Consider the following 23,623-nt stretch of genomic DNA (forward strand, 5'->3'; position numbering starts at 1 on the left):
TAGTTAGTTATTTAGTTTATTTTATGAATATGATACATCTACATGGTTCAGTACCATGTTGTATATACTGGTCGTTCTTTTTTCCAATTTAAAGTAGTATAATAAAGTACCGAAACAAACAAAACAAAAACAACACGGACCTCTGATGGAGCGGCACCAGGAAGCAGGATGGGAACGCATACTCGAGTGGATTGTTGCTGATATTTTCTCAGTCTGCAAACCGGGTCAGCCTTATGGTGTGGATTAAAATCTTTGATATTTTACTGATGAATGAACACGATGGCTGTTAGAGCAGTTGGCGTCGGAGGAATGGCATCCTTGTCTCGGTTTAAAGGTGCACTGGTCGGAGCTGTGTTGGGGGACTGTGTTGGCGGCGAGTTTGAGGGAGCGGAGGAGGTGCCCATGGAAAACGTCTTGAGGCATTTGAATGGTCTGGACGATGAGACTAAAGGAGATGGTGAGATCCAAAATATATACAATTCCGTATGATAGTTGATTCTCACCAATTGGAAACGATAACATCATGTGTGTCATTGACAATGACTTTTTCCGTTGGGCCCTTTTGCTTGTAGTCCCAAATATTTGCCTAAAATACTAAGTATTTTAGTGTCTAAAATACTATTACTTTGTTTGATATACGTGGTTAATTGTGTGTGTGTGTGTGTGTGTGTGTGTGTGTGTGTGTGTGTGTGTGTGTGTGTGTGTGTGTGTGTGTGTGTGTGTGTGTGTGTGTGTGTGTCAGGTACCCTTGAGTACAGTGATGATACTGCAATGGCCCGGTGTGTGGTCCAATCTTTGCTAACCAGGGCTGGCTTTGATGAACAGGACATGGCTCGCAGGTGATTTATGCAGTAATTTCACACAATTGCAACAAAGGCCAATTGTATTGCCTTTATTATCAATGCTGTGTAGCCCAGTTCCAAGTTTATGTGAATGGGATCTCCCAAATATAACAGATTTACCAGAAAGGCTACTTCTCAATTTTCAATTTAAATGTGGCCACCTAAATGTGATGCATTTCTGTAACCATACCACCTGATTGTAACTGCGCTCTCACTTTTTGCAGGTTCGCTAAGGAGTACAGTCTGGCTCCAGGTCGGGGCTACGGATCTGGGGTGATCCAGGTGTTAAAGAAGCTGTCTTCCTCGCAGCTCAGCGACGTCTACCAGCCCGCCAGGGACCAGTTCAATGGCCGCGGCTCCTTTGGGAATGGTGGGGCAATGAGAGTGGCTCCTTTTGCACTGGCTTTCCCAGACCTCTCCGACGTTAAGAAGGTATGCCTGCCATGTAACCCCCGTGGCACCACGGAAAATGCTGCATCGAGGCACAAAGCCATCAGAGTGATGGAAGTCGGTCATTTAAATAAAATCAAATTAGCTTGTGCTCGCTCAAATGTGAACTAATGTAATTAACTATCATTAATTAATTTACTTACTAAAATGGTCTTATGTCCCTGTGCTTTACAGTATAGCCGCTCCGGAGCCATGCTGACACACTCCTGTTCACTGGGCTATAATGGCGCGGTCCTGCAGGCCCTGGCCGTCCACCTGTCCCTGCAGGGGGCGCTAGAGCTGCCCGCTCAGTTCTTGGATAAGCTCATCAGCGAGATGGAGGAAGTGGAGGACGAGGAGGCCTCGCGCAACGACGCCAGGGCGTGAGTGTCACTGCATTACTACAGTATGAAGCTGATGTCGATGCTTGTATCAGAGACAAGCGGCCTCCTTAGTGCTAACACGTGTGGGGCTGTGGTTCTTATTAGTATTGGGGTTGTTGTTACGAATGGTGATGTTCGTTCACTACGAAGCAACAGCATCTGAAAAAAAGATAGATGGCAACAATTTCCTTCTATGAAAAAAAATGAACGCATGTTTGGTTTGCATCGGATTGTCTCCTGGTCTATATAGGTGTCAGGTCATTTTTCACCAAGGTTGCAACGATTGTGGGAACCCATTAAACCTTTGAAGTTCTGGTATGCTTGTTCTTACTCCAGGTTGAAGGAGGCGGAGAAGCCTTTTTGCGAGCGTCTTTATAGACTCAGAGACCTTATGGACAGGAGCAAGGTCAGCATAGAGGAGGTCATATGTGAACTGGGTAAGTGTTTTGAACAGCATTTGAACTACAAAAATAATAATTAAATTTATCCGATACTGAAAGCCATATAAAACATGGCAATGTTTAATGTGTGAATTTTTTGGGACTAGTTTCTCTGATTGAACTTATTTTGAGGCAGCACCTTATTTCTTGTCTGCAATAGGAACATTGTTATTGGCATGGTTGCAGTCCATTCGATGTCCTTCCCTCACCTTCTATCCTTCCTTTCTGTCTTTCTCCGTTTCCCAGGTAATGGCATCGCAGCGCTCCACTCCGTGCCCACCGCCATCTTCTGCGTGCTCCACTGCCTGCAGCCGCGGGAGAGCCTGCCGCCGCACTACGGGGGCCTGGAGAGGACAATGGCCTACAGCCTGGCCCTGGGCGGCGACACGGACACCATAGCCTGCATGGCGGGCGCCATCGCCGGGGCCCACTACGGCATCGAGGTCATCCCCGAGGCCTGGATGAAGTGCTGCGAGGGCGCCAAGGAGGCCGAGGTGACGGCGCAGCGACTGCACGCGCTCTACCACCAGCGGGCCCAAGGGGGCACCAGCGCGCCGGGCAGGGGAGGAGGCCTGGGGGGCGAAGCACCAGCGACCGGGGATGAACCGCTCTGAGGCTCCACCAGAGGAGCGGGAGCGAGGCCCGCGGACTAGAACAAAGAGACACGACAAGGGGGGCGAGGGATGGGCGAAGGTCACTTACACAAACTAGTGTTTTTTTCTTCTTTTTTTATATGCCCAGCTTAACGATTTCCTCCTGATTTAGCGTACATAACCCGGTTGATATGAGAAAATTATTTAACTGAATTTAATAATTGTTAAACGGTTGCTTCTTGCTTTAAAAGCCTCATCAACTATGGTCATTTGCCAGGTGTGCCAGAATTTCATGGCAACCAAAATGATCGGTTGGTTCAATTTGAAAGAAATTAAGAATTTGCAAGCCACACGTATATCTTATTTAAATAGGAAAAGTGTAGGGATCCGCACAGCTGGCTCTCCCTGGCAAAATTACAATTATCCTTCAGATAAATAATAATTATAGTGTGTACATACACTCCCACTGTTTACATAGCACACCTCTCCTTACCCTATTTCCATCCTCCTTGTGGTTCTGATGAACAATATTTTGGCATGTCAAAGTTGCACTATCAAGTATGAATCGACCATGACTTGTTTAATGGTGAACCTTAACGGTTGTCAGTGTTTCTTTTTATTGTTACATTTACTTCATTTGTGGGGTATAGTGCGATTCCACAACTTAAAATGTCTTTTTCCAACACAGTGTAATTTAAATCAATGTTCTATACTTGCAGTGTAATTCGTAACATCTCAAATAAACTTTTATGTATATTTCAGAATGGTTGCTGCCTAGTCATGGTGCCACATCCCATTTAAATTTTTTACTGGTGTGGTTAGATCGAAACTGAGCTTTCTTCAATTACACTGGGTCCAGTTTTTATCAGTAATCAGATCTGTAGATTAAAAGCCTTGTAAGATCTTGTAAATTCATATTCTGTTCCTCTTTGGAGATCAATCTGACAAGGGTCAAGAGCATGAGTGCCAGAGTTTTTTTGCATACAAAAGGCTGTGATCTACAAAAGGCTGTACACAAATTGCTGTCAAGCCAAGGTCAGACTGATAAATTGCAAAACTCAAAAATGTACATCAAGAGGTTCTCAGAAGATTGCCGCCTCATATCTTCTGGAAGAATTGCTTATGTGTTGGTTATTTAAAGAGAACTTATATTACCCTGGTCAATGTGTGACACAGTGATCTACATTGAATTCCTTACTCAAAGCTTTCATCTTTCACATTTCAAGTTTGGTATCATAAACAGAATAGTTTGTACTGAATTGTTTCTTTAATAAAAAGGTTGGTGTTTAAAGTAACACAATAGAAGGATGATGTTGATGTTTGACATCAGTAAACAAATGGGTAACAAATTGAGCTTGAATACCCATTTCTAGTACAGGTCAATCACATAAAATAATTGCACATATAAACGTCTAGAGAAAATTGTGAATAACAAGAAATACACTGGTAACCATATTCCTCATTTCATTCAAATCAATCGATTTTGAGGCCAGAGGTGCTCACTTTTTTCATTCTTCCTTCCCATCACCTGTGTCAACATATCTAAGTGTAATAGTGCCTAGATATTTTAGTAGTGAGAGTGACACACAGTTACTGCACTATTTAAGGAGCATCAGCATTTTCCAGTGCTGTCAAAAATCATTTTTCAGTACAGCACACTTATATCTGCACTATATCCCAGGATGTGCAGTGGTTTTCACTGTAATCGGAGTCATCCAATAGAGATGGTCGGCACATAGGAGCTATTTATGCAAATTAGTTTTCTCAGGGTGACATCTCACACGTGTCTTCTTGATTATGAAACCAATACATGTCACGCCAACTGTAGTACAAAGTGCTATGGGAATGAGGGCACAGGTGAGCCGATTTAACCATAGCCAGTGTAAGATAAACAAACCAAAAAACAGTCCTTTCTATCTTTGCATCTTCAGAGGTTCTTGTCCGCAGGAGCGACCTCAAGGAAGAGTTGAAGGAACAGAGTTATCCTGGTCAATAGACCCGGGCAGAGTTTGTAATGGATGACTGGTATGTAAACTAAAATCCCACTGAAGATGAATAGAGTCACATAGAGATACTCAATTTGAGGATTGTCTATAATGGGTGCCAGCACCAGAAAGATGGCTGCGAGGAGGACCAATATGGGGATTATGATAGGAACCTGGGAAGAGAAGAGAGGAATGTATTTTCTACAATATCACTTGCATTTACAAAATCGGAAATGTATGCATGTATTGATGCAGATTGTTTAAAGATGTGTTTCATTTGGCTCACTTACATGTTTGGTATGAATATGAGATGCATAAGGTGATGTATATGAATTAGGTTAACAATTAAAAAATACCCAATTGACAGATTAATTGCAATATCATCAAGATGTAGCCTATCTTTGTACATAATTTAAGCCACTTTCTGTTATTTTACTGCCGTAACATTTTCATGGGATTTGTTGTAGGAATAACGAGTTTCGTTGAACCATCAGGTTTCATGTGAGTTTAAACCACCACCATACCGTGTATGGTCGAGGCAGTTCAGGTTTCTTGATCTTGAGGTAAAGGAGTCCCGAAATTGTGATTGCATAGAAAAACCAGGCAGTGAAACTGAAAAGAAAGACCGAATATTACTGTCCTTACATTTGTGTTAAAAAGAAACCCTAAAATGCAATTATAACCTTATAGAATAATAATTAAATAATAATTCTTAAATAAGGAACCAATCAATGTTTTTTCTTGTACTTTTTTTAAGAATCAATCAATTTAGGCCTATGGGATCGACTGGTTACCTGAAGAAGTTAACGATGGATTGGAAGTCCCCTGGAATCAGCACAAGAAGAGAGATGACTGTAGTGAAAATCAGCGCAGGTGAGGGGGTCAGTCTGTGGACATGGGCCATGGCGAGAATATCTGGCTATGAAACAAAGGAAGAACCAAAACATAAGCACATTTTTACAGCTATTTAAACTGCCATTTAATAAACAACACATCATCATGTGTTGTTAAGTACTTAAGGGAATAGTGGACATTGTTGTGTATAATTCCTTGAAATCCCAGAACTGTCTTTAAATTGTGCGTAAATTGTGCGTTTTGTTTGTATGAAACATCTATTGACTTGAAAAATTGATTTTAATCTCAATGAGACTTTTACCTGGTTATATAAAGGCAAGGCAATGCAAGGCAGCTTTATTAGCACTTTTCATACACAAGGCAGACTCAAAGTGCTTCACATATAAACATTGTCATACAATAAAATAAAATAATAAGTAAAATAAAAACATATGCAAAAAATAGAAGTTAAGGCATTTTAGTATTAAAATAGAAAATAAAGGCAAAGTTAAAAAAGCTTTTTTAGAAAGTGCAATGTATTTAAGATTTAGCAGAAAGCTATAGCAAACATAAAGGTAAAAAAAAAAAAACATCCTCAGCACCACCAACATCATAACCAAACACCCCCACCACCACCATCATTATCATCATAAGCACCACTATTATCATCAGAAATCCTAATATAAGTTTGTTTTCATGTAAGAATGAACCCAGCGATGTGGATGTAGGAACAGATGTCTACATGGTGGACGGTGCTCACCATGTGTCCTTCCCTCGCCGCCACGAAGCACACGCGGCCCCCGCTGAAGAAGGTCCCGTTGAGCGACCCGAACGCAGACAGCGCCGCCGCCACCGACATGATCCAGCCCCAGCTGCCCAGCACTTTATTACTGTGGACCACAAAGACCACAAAGCATTCAGTAAAGCCATTATGTTGGCGGTCGTTCGCCCATTACTTCGGTGGATAACAGCGCTTTATATTTTTGTGACATCACAAACTGGCTAAGCCTGTCTTACCCCCAGGTCACTGCCACCGCGGTGGAGGACATCAACTCGGCGGGAGTCATGACCAGCAGGTAGCTCACGTTGACCAGAACGTACAACAACGTCACCATGGGGATGGCAATCAGGACAGCCCTGGGAAGATTCACCTGCAAGAGGTGAAAATAAAGGACATCTGTTGTTGTAATGAATGTGACCGTTTTCTTCTTTCCATGTTATTCCACGTAGGCCTATAATTTTTTCGTGACTGTATGCTTTTGAAATTAGTGCATTCCAGGATGCACAAAAAGTTCGGTCTGAGGAAAAAAAATGGCCTAGGTTCCAATGTTTTGCATAGAAGAAATTCAGTCAGGCATTAACCCACAACCCAGGGCAAACTCACATGCATCTGGGTATTTACCACAGTGATTTATTAGTTTATTAGCCTATGCATTAGCCTTACAGGAAAACACGGACGCATGAACTGTAACAAACTCTGAACCCGCAAACTTTTTTTCCGTCCTGGTGTTATCACAGATCAACAATTTCCTCGACCCCCCCTGAAGAAGCCATCTACAATTGACATCAATAATTAACACCATATACCATTTTATAAACATTGTTCAAATGTAAAAAATAAATAAAGAAAAAACACCTCTGGCCTTTCCAGCTCCTCTGTGACACTGTTCAAGTTGTACCAGCCGGCGAATGACCAGAGACCCTGATAGAAAGCCATTCCTAGAGTGCTGAGGCTCAGCTGAGTCCCTTTAAAGGCATTTTCAACATTCAAATTCATCGAAATGAAACGAGTAGTCTTCCCGAGGCTCACCCACCCTCCAATAATAATGGTCATCAGTGCAAACACCTTGGCTACCAGAAACACCACCTGGAGTCGTATGGCCAAGCGCACGTTCAAAACGTTAACCGTCGCTATCAACAGGATGGCCGCGGCGGCAGTGCACTTTAATATCAACGGCGGAGGAGCACAGTCGGGATAGAAAGGGGCGATCGCATATTCAGCGAAGCTCAGAGAAATGGCAGCTATGCTTGAAGGTTTCACAACTAGGATGAACGTTAACGCGGCGAAGAAGGCGGGACAGGGGCCGTAGATCCGCAATATGTAGATGAAATCCCCGCCAGATTCCGCTATGATGGTCCCGATTTCAGCGTAGGAGAGTGCTGCTAACATAGCGACCAGACCAGAGAGAGTCCATATCAACAGGCTGGCTCCTGGGCTGCCGACGTTGGAGAGCACAAACTGTGGGGACATAAATATGCCAGAACCTATCATTGTCCCTGCAACCAGCGAGACCCCCCCAATCAAACCCAGCTCTCGCTTTATTTTCAGGCCTCCGTGCGCTTTGCCCGCCATGGTTGATATATCCAATAGACTGCAGACTGCAGACTGCAGACTGTGTGCTTAGTAATGTAGGAATACCAATGTGTAATCAGATAAACTTCAAGTGCAAATTGCTCAGAGTTAATATGAACTAGTATTAACTTTTATATTGAAAAGGTTGAGTCATAAGATTCTCATAATCTTATCTCATGATCTGTTGTATGACAGGATAATAATAAAGGTTAGGCCTACATACAGTTTATAATAGACCTATGCATTATTCATGTTAGATATGCATGAAAACATATAGGCCTAACTGTCAGTGCGTTTACATGCGACAGCTAGAACGGATTAAAGGCTAACTGGAAGTTTTGATTAATGGTTACACAAAGCATTCAAAATCTATCATTATAAAATGTCTCCCGGCCTCAAGATCTTGAGCATGCGCAGAATGCGAAATCCGATACGAGATACGATGCGGGTTTGCAGGTAGAGATCGGACCAGTGGCGGACTCAGACAGTTTGAAGGGCAGGGGCGAAAAAATAAAAAGGGCACATTCTGGACAACATGGGGCCCCACCAGTGGACACAGCTTTTATAACTTGATGGAGTTTTATTCCCCCAACGGAGCCTTAAAGGCAGCGCTGCCTGGAAGGTCCTATCCCCTAACCTTAGCAAGCGCTGCCTTGAAGGTCCCATTTGGGGCACTTGTTACATCTCCATGTATAAAAGAATAGTTGGGCTCATAATTTAAAGGGGGGGTCTGGGGGTCCTCCCCCAGAAAAAAAATTGCTTCGAAGACACTGTTTCCCCTTATTCTAGTGACTTTATAAACACCAAAATGAGTTGTTCACATCATTGTGCACTTTCACATTTTAGCCAAAGAAAGGAAGATGCCTTACTGCTTTCATCTTTACTGACATTTAAGTAAAAATTAGACTGGAGAAAATTCAATGTGCCTACCATACAGTCTTTGACCGCTAACAGCCAGCTACGGAAACATTTAAGGAAGTTTTCCTTCATGTTGAGGTGATAGCTGACCATTATCGTCTCTCTTGCATGAAATGACCTACACTTGAATGATCTTGAACGCTCAAAGAATTTATATACATTTTAAACGGATTATGCAAACTGAAAATATTACGTTTTTTCTAACTTGGCATCTAATTGCGCTTTTCCACTATGGGTACTGACATACTCTTAATCCGCTTTTTGCTTTGTTATCCAGTGGAAATTTAAGTACCACTCGATGTTTGTCATGGCGACGCCACATGAAAGCAACGCCTCGCATTCCCCGTTCGTCAGCTACCAAAGAGAGGAACGTCTGCACCTCAATAGCTAACCAGAACATGTTTTTTTCGGTTTGCCATATTCTTGCTCCAGAGGGCACATAATCATCATCAGGGGCAACCTAGGGCACTCATTAATTTTTGTTCACGTGTAAAGGGCAGCCAATAAGGCACTTTCTCTCATTTTCACCACCATAGAGGGCACTTTAGCACACTTTTTCAACCATGGGGGCACTAGACGGGCAGAAGGGCACTATAGGGGCACCAGACGGGCAGAAGAGCACTAGAAGGGCACTAAAAGGACCAGACGAGCAGAAGGGCAATCAGGGCACTAGAAGGGCACTAGAAGGGCACTGGAAGAGCACTAGAAGGACCAGACGGGCAGAAGGGCACTATCAGGGTACTAGAAGGGCACTAGAAGGGCACGAGAAGGACCAGACGGGCAGAAGGGCACTATCAGGGTACTAGAAGGGCAATAGAAGGGCACTAGAAGGGCACTAGAAGGACCAGACGGGCAGAAGGGCACTATCAGGGTACTAGAAGGGCACCAGATGGGCAGAAGGGCACTTGAAGGACAAGACGGGCAGAAGTGGACTATCAGGGCACTAGAAGGACCAGACGGGCAGAAGGGCACTATCAGGGTACTAAAGGGGGCACTAAAAGGGCACCAGACGGGCAGAAGGGGACTATAAGGGCACTCATTAAGGCACGTCATTGAATTTTCTTGTTCTAGAGGGCACATCATCATAATTTATTGTATGAAGGAGCACCCTAGAGGGCACCTAATCATGTTTTGCACGTGAAAAGGGCAGCCAATAAGGCATTTCCTCTAGTTTTCGACACTCTTGAAGGGCGCTTTTTCAACCATTGAACCACGAGGGGGGGCGGTCGCCCCTCCTGCCCCCCCCCTGAGTCCGCCACTGGATCGGACTATGATCGAGTTATCGAGGTGTTCTTATCCGATCTCGCTTGTCCGTTCATGTACCGATTTCGGTCCGAAGTAGATCGGGTAAAGGTGTTTGCATGCATTTTAAAGTCCGGTTGAGGTCTTATTCGATTCTTTATCCGATAATGACACTGCATGTAAACGCACTGTGTGCTTCATTAATGAGTTGTGGTCAGCCCCCGCCCTGCCCTCTTCATTCAAGAGACCTGCTTTATCAACTTGGTTTCAATGCCATTGCCAATAGATGATGAAGATGATATTATGTGGATGGTAAACTCCTACCGAATACCGAGCAACTCCAAAGGAAAGAGAGAAAACGGAATTGTTCTCCTGTCACTCACCAAGACTAACATAATATAAAAACCAGCAGCAGGTGGCCCTAGTTTATCAAGGTTGATCTTGTGCCAGTCTACCTCATGCACCATGGCTTGCTCGTTGCTGTGTTCACCCTGTCCCCAATTAGCACCCAGATCACAGTATGGAGTGGGGATTGGCCGGCCCAGATAAGGACCAATGAGGGCACAACAGACTACAATAATTTCACCATGTGGAAGCATGATGTAAACAGTTGTATAAAATAAAATCAAAGATAAGATAATCCTTGATATGCATGGTATATATGTGCAAGGTGCAATTTTTCTCAGCGTTAACCTATATGTTTGTTACTTAAGTTTCGGCAAAGAAAAAATATTTTTTTGCCCTACATAACCTTGTTTTATAGAGTTGCCTCATTGCTTTAATTACAACTGAAGCATTTAACAATACAATTTACAGAAATGTAGTTACGTGTAATGTGTATACACACACACACACACACACACACACACACACACACACACACACACACACACACACACACACACACACACACACACACACACACACACACACACACACACACACACACACACAATGGCGATTCTTGAACAAAGCCCTTGGGGGGGTTATCGCATTATCCTGCGAGCTTCAGTAAGGGTTTCCGCACTAGCAGTGGATCCCCCGTTCTCCCCCTTGCCCGTTCCATTTGGGAAGATGTTTAATAAAGATGTTTTATTTTGCTTGTTCAATTAAATTAAATTAAATCAATTAAGGCCGCCACTAGAGGGCGCCCCGGACACATTTGTCGCCCCAGGCAATCGCCTAGGTCGCCTGTTGACACACACGCAGGCACGCACGCACGCACGCAAACACACACACACACACACACACACACACACACACACACACACACACACACACACACACACACACACACACACACACACACACACACACACACACACACACACACACACACACACACACACACACACTACCTCTGGACGTTTCAGCTCTTCAGTAAAATAATTGACCGTGTTCCAGCCGTCATACGACCACAGGCCCTGGTAGAACGCGATCCCGATGGAGCCCACGCCGACATTCGTCCCCTCAAAGGAGTTCTCAAAGTTCGTAGTCGGGCCAATGAAGAACATCACCACGCCTCCCGCTATGATGCAGCCCAGGGCGGCCACCTTCACCCCCATGCTCATCACCTGGATGGCGGTGACCAACCTGACACTCATACAGTTGACCACGGACAGCAGGAGAATAGCCACAGCAGCCACACACTTCACCACCAACACCGGAGGGGTGCACCCGGAGTAGAACGGGGCCACGGCGTACTCGGCGAAGCTGAGCGCCAAACCCGTGCCGCTGGCAGGACGCATGACCATGACGAAGCTGAAGGCGTACAGGAAGGCGAACAGGTGGACCGTGGTTCGCAGGATGTACACGTAGTCCCCGCCCGATTCGGGGATCGCGGTGCCGAGTTCAGCGAAGCAAAGGGCCCCCAGCATGGCCAGCAGTCCACAGCAGACCCAGATGACGAGGCTGGCCCCCGGGCTCCCTATGGTGGACAGCACCGTCTGGGGGGTGATGAAGATCCCCGAGCCAATCATAGTGCCGGCGATGAAGGACACCGCGCCCGTGAGCCCTACGTTCCTCCTCAGGTGGAGTTTTGTTTCTTGGTCGCCTCCCATGCTGCTGCTCTCTTCCTAATGGCCTGGGTAGAATCTGTGTCTGCTCCCTCCACACGATTCGAACCCTAAAGGCAATAACAATTAAGTGACCGTCCTGAGTCCAGAGTCCTCATTCACTCTGGTGCAGGACTTGGTTGGAAGAGGACCAAGACCAGTGAAGAAGGTGGCGAAGGGTCCATGCTTGTGCACTTTATTGTTTACTTATTTTGTTGTGTATCCTCATCTGTGTTTATTCTGTAAAGCACTTTGGACTCCAGTTGCCTTGTGAGAGATCATAAAAGATCATGATCTCTCACAACCACAGCCACCCAAACAGACTCAAAGAGTCACGCACTCACTTTTTAAACAACAATAAACTCACCTCCGGACGTTTCAGCTCTTCGGTCACATAATTCAGATTGTTCCACCCATCGTAAGACCATAGGCCCTGGTAGAAAGCGATGCCAATTGGATTAATGCCAACGTTTGTGTTGGCGAACGAGTCTTCAAAGTTGAGAACGTCTCCTTGGATGAGCCTCGTCACACCTCCTATGACAATGACGAGCAGGGCGAAGACCTTGGCCACCATGAAGAACACCTGCACGGACATCGCGAAGCGGACGTTTAGGCAGTTCACTGAGGCCAGCACCAGGATGGCGGTCGCAGCCACGCACTTGACCACCAGCTCTGGCGGGGCGCAGTCCGCGTAAAAGGGCGCCACGGCGTACTTGGCGAAGCTGAGCGCGATGCCGACGACGCCCGCGGGCCTCACGAACATCACCGAGCTGAAGATCAACAGGAAGGCGACGGACGGGCCCGTGTTTCTGAGGATGTAGATGTACTCTCCCCCCGACTCGCGGATCAACGTCCCCAGCTCGGCGTAGCTGAGCGACGCCAGAATGGCCAGCAAACCGCAGCAGGCCCACACCACCAAACTCGCTCCAGGGCTGCCGATGGCCAACAGCACATACTGCGGCGACATGAAGATGCCCGATCCGATCATGGTCCCGGCGATAAGGGCCACGGCCCCCGTGAGCCCCACTTCCCGCCTCAGGTTGAGTTGCGGTGCCTTAGGGTCCATGTCAAAGCCCGGGTAAATTCATTCCGACTCACAATAGGGTATAGATGTTCCTTCACCTGTAAAACCGTGTGACCAAGGTCGAATCGAGTTAATGATTATAGCGATGGGACTGATTGGCAGAGATGGGAGTAAGTCCCATACATGCAAGTCTCAAGTCAGTCGCAAGTCTTAGCCCTCAAGTCTCAAGTAAGTCGTCAGTAAGGAGGATCAAGCAAGTCAAGTCCAAGCACAGCTTTAGTCAAGCAAGTCAAGTCAAGTCTCATCAAGTCAAGTCAAGTCTCATCAAGTCAAGTCAAGTCTAGTCATTATCAAATTCGTTTTTTTTCAAATGTCTGTATTTCATCAAACCTGTTTTTCAGAGTCATTTTTTTTTTTAAATGTAAGAAGATAAGTTACGTAATGAATCAGCTCAACATGAATGAATCTCAAACAGCTTTTTATTTGTGTGTGTGTGTGTGTGTGTGTGTGTGTGTGTGTGTGTGTGTTTGTGTGAGAAAGAGAGAGAGAGAGTGAGAGAGAGAGAGAGAGAGAGACAAATGTCAGCAGCCAAGTAGCAAAATGACAATCAAGGACGTTAATCCATCTAGGTTTGCAACATGTTACTCACCTTTCTTTATGTGCCGTCCTGAAATGTCGGATGAAATTCGACGTGGTGCTTGGCAAATCCGTAATTTTGACATTGCAGATTTTGCATGTCGCTCCTCTTTTATTTTGTGTTGTGTAATCTTTATAGCCAAAATTGATTATTTTCGGGATGTTGGTCGGAGCGCCTTCCATCTCTGCTCATGATCACTCACTAGACTCATGCAGGAATGTCACGTTGCGTGGAAGAGGGCGGGTTGCCAGGTTGCAGGTCAGGAGCACTCGCGCACAATAAAACAATGTTCATCTAATATATTTTTTATTATTAAAAATATTTAACAAGACTGCAATGACTTGGCAAGTCGCATGACTCAAGTCAAGTCAAGTCACAAGTCAGGAAGGGGCAAGTCAAAGTCAAGTCAAGTCTTTCGTTGTGTTGGTCAAGCAAGTCACAAGTCGCAAAACTGGCGACTCGAGTCGGACTCGAGTCAAGTCTTTGACTCGAGTCCCCCCATCTCTGCTGATTGGTGGGTGGACATTGATTTTCAGGGATGTTTAGCCGTTTTCCAAATCGTATTAACCGTCGAAGGGAAAAAGGAAAGACACAAAGTTCAGTTAAAATCATTTACTCGTAAAATATACATATAGTAGTTAATTCTACAATGACCTACTTGGATGGCAGTGCGAAATATAACACAAGAAACACATTAATGACCACCTTTTTCTTATCTCGCAGAGTCCAACAGAGTAGATAACTTATCCGAAGGCGAATGGTTTACGGTCTCGCCTCTACAAGACACATTGACCATGTTCACGACTTTAGAGATTAGCGACGCAGGACTGTACAATTTTTATTAATGGGTATTCAGACTTCATCCCGGGTCCAAAGACGGTTCAGAGAGGCTCAGGCGCTGGGAGGTCATGAGGCCTTCTCGTCCTCGCCGGTCACAAAGAGGTGCACGCCCTTGTTGGAGCTGAGCATCTGTCCGGCGCGCTTGGCCCCGGCGATGGTGGCCAGCCTGTGGGCGTCGTAGCGGGAGAACAGCACGGTGCAGGTCCAGCTGGCCTCGTGGGCCTGGGCGCCGGCCGTCAGCATGTTGCACACCTCGCTGTAGTAGTGGGGGTACGTGGGCAGGCCGTAGAACACCAGGTTGTGGATCCCCCGGATGGTGTACCTGGGAGCAGGGGAGCGGCCCAGGTTAGATGCTTTGGTTTTGCGATGTGAACAAAGTGCAGGCGTTACTTTTTTTTATTTATTTTTTTAAAGGTCCCATATTATACCACCAGGTGTGAGCGTGATTGGCCGATACAAGCCGTGTTTGAAAATGTGCCATTTCTGACATCAAAGATGTATGGCGGAGAGATGAGCAACGTTTGCTACAGTCCACTGGGTAAGATGGTAGACTGATCTATCCAGCACACATCTAGGTGGACACGCCCACTTCTGATGTCACTAAATCATCAACCGTAAATCATCAACCGCTTTGACAGGATTTTCAAAGCGGTTTATGATGGCTAATCACACTCACAAATGGTGGTATGATATGGGACCGTTAATGCTTCGAGGCCAAGATGGCATTAACGGCCATTGAAATTATGACATATTCTGGGGAGGTTGAAGCAATAGAATGATTCCAAATCTGAGATTAGGTTAGTTTATCGTCTCCCTTAGTAGAGATGATTTGTCATTGTGGCCTCGCAGCAGACAGCCTCTACAAACACCAATACATCTTTATGTGTAAAATCGAACTACAGCCACAATCAGCAACACACACACAAATCCATAAACACCAGAACATACACCTCACGAATATGCATGATGCCCTTCATTGCACGACACCAAAAATATTGCACATATGTCCTACCCCGAGATATCGCACATTAACACCTAGTAAAAAATAAAATGGGTTATTACACCACTGCCTTACTCTACCAGCCACTCACCCACATGCTCTTGCTGTTCAGCAGTGTAATTGATAGTTGAACAAAATTAAAAGTAAACCCGTTCTGCTAAGTGTTGTAACTTGCACCTCTACCCGAGGGCAACATCTTCACAAGGGAATCTAAGGCCCTGCCTCCTCCATAACGAATAATGGAGGAATTGTCTGCCCTGTAGGAAAATAAAAATGATTTTATCCACTCCATGGACCTTGAGCCTTTGCAGACATGTCAGACCCAGACTTGAGAAATAGTCCATCAGATGAGTCCATTGTAACGGAAAATCAAAGTGGATACCCACCACTACGTGTCTGTTGATACATGCTCAACTCTCCCCGTTGATCTGAACCGGGCTGTGAAGTGTGGCCCCTCACACCACTGCGCCACCCCCTTCTAACACATTAGCACCAAGGGGTCACCCTACGAAGGCGCCGGCGGTGAACCTTGCCTTTTGTAGAAGTGGAAGCGCTCGGTGAAGAGCAGGAACTGGCGCTCCCCCTTCTGGAACAGGTGGCGGGCGCGCGACACCTCCGACTTGGTGGAGTACTCGCACGCGCTGGCGAAGTTCATGTTGGCCTTCTTCATGTGGTTGCGGAGGCGGACGTAGTCGAAGTACGACGGGACGTAGATCAGGGTGTGGGACATGACAGAGTCCTTGTACTGAGGCAGCACTTTCTCGATGAAGTACTGGAAGCTGATGGGAAGGAAAGGGGGACACAGGCAGTCAGAGCCGTCATATGTCGGGTTGGGTTTCTGGCCGTCGATAATCGCAAAACAGAAAAAGATTACGAAAAATCATAAGCTGAACAAGTAAGCAAACTAGGGGGACAGAAAATACAAGTAAAATGGTCTGTATGTGACGCATTACATGCAACCCGAGTACCACCACATAGGTGTGCAAAGGTTACCAGTTCCGAATCGGGACAATTGACACAAGGGCCAGGGAGGGCCAAGCAGCAGCATGGCAGCGGGCGGTACGTACCGAGTGTCCTGGTCCATGAAGGAGTCTGAGGGAAACATCTGGAAGACGTGGGGCAGCTGTGCCAGCACCTGACAGATGGAGCCGGTCTTTGGAATGTTCTTCACGGCGACCTAGAGAAGAGGCAGACCCCAGATCAGTGATAAGTGGACCCAGGCCTCTTTGGCCCACTTCAGATGAATGGAGGAACGGGTGAAAAGGAAAGGCTCTTTATCCAACATGTCATTAATTGTTAATTGATTAATTCATTGATTGATTGTTTCAGAAAAGACACATTTAAAAAAATAAAAATTATAATCTTGCTGATCTACAGGCGAGAAGGTATGTAGCAAAAAAAGTGATTCACCATACACAAATCGTGAAAGTATTAACCAGGGAGGTACCGGGAACATCGAATATGTTGAATTGATAATTTGTTCCCCCATTGGGCCAGCAGTACCTGTCCGCGGTAGTTGAAGCAGTGCTTGGACAGCAGGTTGTTGATCTGGGGGTCCTGCACGGCGCTGAACACCATGGTCTGCCGGTAGTGCTTGGCCGTGTTGTTTAGGTTCCAGAGCCTCACCCTGGAGAAGTCCACGTTGTGGGCCGCCAGCGGCTGAAGGTTCATGTGCCTCATGGTGTGCTGTGGAGGCGCACGGGACACACGTGGGTCAACAGCGACTCGGAACATGCAGAAAACACCAATAGCTAATGACAGAGGCCAATAAAGTCCTTAACGTCGTGCATGGTGCACTGTAGATGGAACTCTTTGTACGTGTTTATATAATGTAATCCGGCACCATTTCAAATTTTTCAGATTTTTTCAGATTCAAACAAACAATGATAAATAAATAAGCATCCCGATTTTGACATGGAGGCTAATGGTGAAGAAATCTGAGATGCTCTGGGGGAGGGGGGATTATTACTGCAGGAGGAGATTTCATTAATGCCCTCAAGTGGGGAATGCTCTCAAGTAATGCCCTACAACATCCTCATCTTTGGCAGTCGATGAAATCGATGACGGCCGCTACTGATACTATAAAACATGGCGAACAACAACAACAACAACAACCACCACAAGTGAACGCACGCTACTGCAGTCTCACCAGAACGTGCTCCCAGTTCTGCATGAGGAAGATGTCGGCCTGGTCGACCACCAGCAGCTCCACGGAGGAGAGGAAGTCAAAGTCCCTCTTGCTCTCGCCCTCGGCGCCAAGCAGGGTGCGCAGGCCCAGCGGCGAGGCGATGATGATGTCCGACGAGTAGAAGGGCGCGTACAGACGCAGGCTCCGCCGCATGATGGACAGACCTGGGGCCAAGAGGGAGACGCGGGGGGGGGGGGGGGTTGTAAAAGTTCAGTGCAGCCCAGAGACAAATGAGTCAATGATGGATCAGGCTTAATATCTTGCATCTTGAGTGTTCACAGAGCGGAGGGCCTATTCACAGACAGGTCTGTTAACTTGTCAAAGTGTTTGTGAGCGAGTAAGAGAGCGGGGCAAAGAGCGAGCATTTTAAATAGTCAAGAAAACACTGTTGATCGCAGATGGCGTCGTCCATCACTCATTCACATCCTACGTGGTATAAAGTGAATCATCAAACAGCGGCTGACGCACCTATCCTGAAGTGGTCGTCCACGTTCCCGGAGAAGGTGGCGCGGTAGTCCTCGGGCTTCTGCACCTTGGGCGGCTTGTCGTCCGCCTCCTCGCCGTACTCCTCCTTGAAGCGCTTCTTGTTGCTGACGTCCATGGCGGGGTTCCGGCTCTCCATCAGGCCGATGAGGGTCTGGGCCACGCGCAGCGCCGCGTCCCGGAACGGCACCAGGATCACAGCCTGCATCGCGGGACACGGGAGAGGGTCGTTCAGCAAAATAGAAACCAACGCAACTCCGATTTAAAGTGATTCAGATCAGTGATCACCCGATCTGCATCATATGGAGCTATGAGACTAACACTCGCAGTGTGGAAGGGTCGACACTGGCTACCCTGAAAGGTCAGCCATAAAAACAATAGGTTTCTACAAGTGTATGAACGCTGTTACACTTGTTGTAATACAATACATTTCTCATTATAACGACGTCTTGGCATATACGTAGCATATACGTAGCATATACGTAGCATATACGTAGATACTAGTGGCAGTTCTACAGATGTAGAAGTGAAACATGTAGCGTCATACAGTCACCGTGACTGTACTGGGCCGTTGGGCGAACAGCGTACCTTGGGCCGGGTCAGACCCTGGTCCCGGGGCTCGTCTTGGGGCTCTGCGCCGGCCTTGGATGCGGCCTGCCCTGCGTGGAGCACGGAGTTGTTGAACAGGACGCGGGAGTTTGCCTTGAGGACGTGGTTGAGCACGTGGAGGCAGTAGGCGCTGCGCACCTGCTGGCTGCTGCCCAGCGGGGAGCTCTCGGGGTAGTACAGGTCTCTGTAGCTGCCCATGAGCCCCAGCAGCTCCGTCTGGAGGGGGCTCAGCTCCGCCGCCCCGCCCTCAGGGTCCGAGGCCCGGTTCAGGGACCTCCAGTGGCCCTCCAGGACTTTGTGGAAGGCGGGGAGGACGGCGTCCTTGGCCTGGCCGAGCGGGCCCAGCCTCTCCAGCGGGGTGGAGCACAGCAGGGTACCCGTCACGGGCCACTGAACGTGGGGTCGGAGGGAGGGTAGAGGTGGTTTAGGGAAGGTTAGATAGCGTGGGTCACAATCACCAATAAAAAAACAGAGTAATGGTTCAAATATGAATAACGAATGGTTCAAATGGTTCAAATATGAATGACGAATATATGACATAATTACAACGAAAGTATAAACACTGCATGACAAAGACGTTAGGTCAGTACCGTGAGGGTGGTCTTAGCCCTGGGTCCGGACGCAATCTTCTCCACCTCTTTATCACTGAGCTCCATGTCTAGATGCTGCACAAATATGTCTGCACAGACCAACAAAAAAAGGATTGCTCCTCGAGAACCACGACTGCATCGTTTCACATCCAAGGGCCACTTTAAGTGTTACTTTCACAATTAACATTTAGCTAACAAATACAATTTGAGCTCCACCATAATGTTGTATTTTTTAATGCGTCCTCTGCATCTCCACAGAATGCAGTGAGGCAGATGGGATTCAATACTGGGAAAAATAAATACCCAACCATTACAAAAAGTAAAGCTGCTGGGATGATACAATAGTTGAAACTACAATTCACACTATCAACCAGCTTCAGCATTGGTCAACCATTGTAGATGAGGATGCCTTAGATCTCGGAGGGATAAACGCTTCTGTTCATCAATGGAGGAGCTTATTACAGAGACGATGACGCTTACCTTTAGCGTTGTCTTGTCCTTCAGGAGGTGTGTCTTGTATCTCCTCCTCCCCGATGAAGTTCTTCTCCAGGCAGAACCGAGACTCGTGCTCCTTGTCTGTGAACTCGTCCTCCGCCCCCTCCGTCTCCTCCCCCAGTCCTCCGTCGGAACCGCCCTCTTCCGTCTCATCCTGCTCTACTGCTGCCTCGTCCACATCTTCATCGCTTTCGTCTTCCCCTTTACCGTTCTCATCATCATCATCATCGTCGTCGACGTCATCACTATCGCTGCCGCCGCCGTCGCCCTCGCCTAGAAAACAGTTTCATTGGCTCATTTAGCGAGGAGCTGTTTTACTAGATGTTATTCCAATACAGTTTGAATCACATCTAGGTTGTAGAAAACCAGAGGAGCCAATACTAGTTTGAAGAAAGAAAAGAGCAGAGAGACACCACTGCTACAAGTAAACCCAACACTACATTAGTACTACATATTTTTTTTTAATATGCAATGGACAGCGAGTGCAGCCAATCAGAATGCTTCTTTGCTGTTGGAAAACTAGGAATTGGAAAAAGGTGTAAGTGTGTAAACTGGTGCCACTGACCTTCCTCAGCAAGCTCCTCGTCTTCCTCCTCCTCGTCAGTACTCTCCTCCTCGTCGTCGCTGTGGCCGTTGTCTACGGGAACGCTGAGAGTCGACAGGAGCTTCTGATAGGCTGTTTTCTGATCCAGCTCTTCCTCCTCCTCGCTGCCATCAACAGCCTGTTCTGGGACACCTCGCTAGAGCAGACACAGGCAGAACAACAATGTCATTCCTTTGCCGACAACAAATGCTACTTGTCCCACACAATAACTATCTTTTGATGTAAAGGTTATTAACCTACATGAGAAGAAACAAGTTAATGAAAACATTGTTTAAACATCAATCAATTGCCTGCTTTGTGTACACGATACACCTGTTGATTCGAGTGTCAGTTAACACAACAAATGGTACTCACCAGCTTGACTATTTGTGTTCTTTCAGGTCTTTCACTAACACTGAAAATACAGAAAGTCACGCGAGCAATTAATTGCATGGATTGACAAAGATATATCTTCCCCTTTAAATCCGAAGATGCATGTCGTTTCATATACCACATTTAGCCAGCATCATTGTATGGATGGCTTGAGCTACCTCAGTTTACTACTATCTGAATAGCTCATCAATAACTAACCCAACAATACACATACGAATGCGTTTGGCTTCAAACTTACATATCATGGAATGGATGCTCTTCTCCGAATTCCTTTAGATGTTTCTTCTGCTTTTTAGACAGATTGGTAAAGAGCTGGTTGTTCTGCCTTCGCTTGCCCATGTTGACAGTCTCAGTCCCAGTGCTCAGCGACACATGTGCGGTGTTTTTCCTGCTTCGGCGCCGGTCACGCAGTCAATCAAACTGTCTATACTGCCCCCTATAGGGCCGGGGTGAAGTTACAAAATTGCCATGCAACTTGGAAAAAAGGCATGCGTATTCATAATCAATAGCAAAATAACAGTAGGGGTTTAATAAAAGTAAAATGTGATCAAGGATAAGGAATATGAAAGAGGTCACAGTATACTGCCAGCCTTCATTTAAATGAGAGTTCCCAAGTCCAGCCTAGAGGCCTATCCGAAGCCAGACTCTGAAACGGTAGTCGAGAAGTAACCTTGATCCATTATTGAGTTATTTGGCGTTCGGTTTCTGTATATCCCTGTGACAACCGTCACCATGGTAGATCTCAATCCATTATTAACCATGTTGGTATCTTGTTTTAGTTCACATGGGCACACCTGGCCCAGGGTTTAACCTCGTCCATCGGGATATAATGGTTTGATAATTGCACTTTATTTGGGCCTTGCTTCGAAATAGTGCTTGTGGCCTCCACTTGCATGAGATTCTAACAAGAGCCATGTAAGTCCTTTCGTATGTGTTTCAATGGACCGGGCAGAGCTGAAGCGGGACAAAGAGCCGTCTGGGGGGAAAACGGTCCGGTTTCGGGTGGCGTCTGCGAACAGCGGCCGCGTGCTGACGGAGGTGTTCAAGGACACGACGACGGCTTGGTGCGGCTCGGCGTCGGACTCGGTGGACTCCGACTGCGCCAGCAACCCCGAGACGGAGGGCCGGGAGAGCCGATCGTCGGTCAGCGAGGCCAATAGCCACCTGAACGGCCTCGCTGGAGCCGCCATGGCGGCGGCGGCGGCGGACGATGACGACGGCGGCGGCGGCGGCGCGTGCGAACCCGACGACCTGCTGCTCTACGCCAGTGCCAAGAGAGAGCAACTCTTCAGCAACAAGCGCATCAATATCTGCAGCAAGAACGGGACTATACGAGGCGTGAGGAACAAGGTCAACGCGGGTCAAGTGCTTTTTAACAACCTGTCCGGCATGTACTACGTAAGTATGGCTGCAAATTTGCAAAGTGTGCACTGGGTTTTAGTGTTTTAGTTCATGCCGGTGATGACACACAGTGTCACAAGACACATGATGTACGGTGTGTAGCCTACATCATGTGTGACACTGTGCATAACATAAGCACCAATATATATATATATATATATATATATATATATATATATATATATATATATATATATATATATATATATGCCTAGAGCATGCATTGATATCTAAATGCTTGCATTCCTCTCTCTCAAAGGGTAACAATCGTGGCAACAGATTTCAGAAAATTCGACCATGGGAAAAGGAGTAGAGAGAAGAGAATGGAAGTTGTCGTATGATTTGTTGGGTCGTTATTTTATGTTTGTATAATGTAATAAGAAGATATAGCACAAGGCATGGTAATCTGCAGATGTAACTTTAAACCTATCGGCTCATATGAATGAAGCCAGACATCGATGGGCATCACAAGTTTTAGAACAGATTTGGGAAAGATCAGCATCCTATCTTGTTTTATTGAGTTTTCCTGAATTGCCCTGATTTCAATTTTGTATTTGTATTTTTTAATATTTTATAAAAAAATATATAGTTTAGAACACATACATTTACGTTGCATGTTGTTTTGTAAACGATATTGTTTCAATTTTAATGAATATGTCATACTATACTGACAAACTTCATTTATTTGTGAGCATTCATAGCATGTTTACTATGTTTAATAATTTAAGATGCTATTAAATGATAGGCTATAACATTTTTTGTTCCATGTCTTTTTGTAATTTACATTTAAATGCCCTCAATGTATATTTTTGATATTAGGCTACGATTCAATTTCAATGTCTTAATGATTATCTTCGGTCACTGAATGTTTGAAAATAATTGTAGAAAAAATAATGCTTAAGATTCAAAGGAAGCAAGAAAAGCATGGACATTGCAACGCTTCAATTATCGTCTTTTTATCTCAGAAACCATAAAAAAATTATTAGTTCTCTTTTACCAACTACGGTCCAACTTCTTTTTTTACTCTGTAATGCCACCTGCTGGCTTTATTAGGTCTTGCTAGGGACTCTTATTTGAACACAAAGGAACCCCTTGTTTACAGATCCCCAAGGACCAGTAGGTAAAAGCTATTGTTAATATGTTCATTTAAGCTATTAAAAAAAGTATAAAATAAAAAGCAGGTCCAATATTTTTTCACTCATATATTTTTTCATTGAGAAGACACTTTTCTGCAAAAGCAAGTGAGGTGAGGTTGAATCAAATAGAATCAGTATTGGAGTATTATGAACTATTAAGTACCACATTTC

General features: G+C 45.9%; 4 protein-coding genes across 8 annotated transcripts; 2 read left to right on the plus strand and 2 right to left on the minus strand.

Moving 5' to 3' along the window:
* Positions 1-3: 3 nt before the first annotated feature.
* On the plus strand, positions 4-3,451 carry adprs (ADP-ribosylserine hydrolase). Its single transcript, XM_060051877.1, has 6 exons — positions 4-457; positions 743-839; positions 1,067-1,274; positions 1,467-1,654; positions 1,991-2,091; positions 2,341-3,451. Exons 1-6 carry the CDS (start codon positions 271-273, stop codon positions 2,706-2,708), a joined length of 1,149 nt encoding a protein of 382 aa, XP_059907860.1. The 5' UTR covers positions 4-270; the 3' UTR covers positions 2,709-3,451.
* A 484-nt stretch (positions 3,452-3,935) lies between these two features.
* Positions 3,936-13,215, minus strand: zmp:0000001267 (b(0,+)-type amino acid transporter 1). Of its 3 annotated transcripts, none has more exons than XM_060051875.1 (6): positions 12,441-13,215; positions 6,524-6,657; positions 6,267-6,396; positions 5,467-5,591; positions 5,197-5,284; positions 3,936-4,845 (listed from the first exon to the last, which is right to left on the minus strand). In XM_060051875.1, the coding sequence occupies exons 1-6, from the start codon at positions 13,137-13,139 to the stop codon at positions 4,615-4,617; spliced, it is 1,407 nt and encodes a 468-aa protein (XP_059907858.1). In that variant the 5' UTR covers positions 13,140-13,215; the 3' UTR covers positions 3,936-4,614. The 3 variants fall into 3 exon arrangements, with proteins under 3 accessions (XP_059907858.1, XP_059907857.1, XP_059907855.1); XM_060051874.1 differs by lacking the exon at positions 12,441-13,215 and adding an exon at positions 11,378-12,434; XM_060051872.1 differs by lacking the exon at positions 12,441-13,215 and adding an exon at positions 7,143-8,194.
* A 1,116-nt stretch (positions 13,216-14,331) lies between these two features.
* On the minus strand, positions 14,332-21,364 carry utp25 (UTP25 small subunit processor component). Of its 3 annotated transcripts, none has more exons than XM_060051889.1 (12): positions 21,154-21,364; positions 20,898-20,937; positions 20,492-20,679; positions 19,925-20,184; positions 19,445-19,533; positions 18,834-19,244; positions 18,231-18,447; positions 17,724-17,926; positions 17,078-17,260; positions 16,642-16,751; positions 16,108-16,353; positions 14,332-14,896 (listed from the first exon to the last, which is right to left on the minus strand). In XM_060051889.1, the coding sequence occupies exons 1-12, from the start codon at positions 21,252-21,254 to the stop codon at positions 14,641-14,643; spliced, it is 2,304 nt and encodes a 767-aa protein (XP_059907872.1). In that variant the 5' UTR covers positions 21,255-21,364; the 3' UTR covers positions 14,332-14,640. The 3 variants fall into 3 exon arrangements, with proteins under 3 accessions (XP_059907872.1, XP_059907871.1, XP_059907870.1); XM_060051888.1 differs by having other exon boundaries at positions 19,925-20,190; positions 21,154-21,362; XM_060051887.1 differs by having other exon boundaries at positions 19,925-20,212; positions 20,505-20,679; positions 21,154-21,361.
* A 57-nt stretch (positions 21,365-21,421) lies between these two features.
* On the plus strand, positions 21,422-23,496 carry grxcr1b (glutaredoxin and cysteine rich domain containing 1 b). The gene is made up of 2 exons (XM_060051892.1): positions 21,422-22,313; positions 22,576-23,496. Exons 1-2 carry the CDS (start codon positions 21,855-21,857, stop codon positions 22,627-22,629), a joined length of 513 nt encoding a protein of 170 aa, XP_059907875.1. The 5' UTR covers positions 21,422-21,854; the 3' UTR covers positions 22,630-23,496.
* Positions 23,497-23,623: the final 127 nt, after the last annotated feature.

The sequence above is a fragment of the Gadus macrocephalus genome, chromosome 5 (genome assembly GCF_031168955.1).
Source record: "Gadus macrocephalus chromosome 5, ASM3116895v1".
Classification (NCBI taxonomy): domain Eukaryota; kingdom Metazoa; phylum Chordata; class Actinopteri; order Gadiformes; family Gadidae; genus Gadus; species Gadus macrocephalus.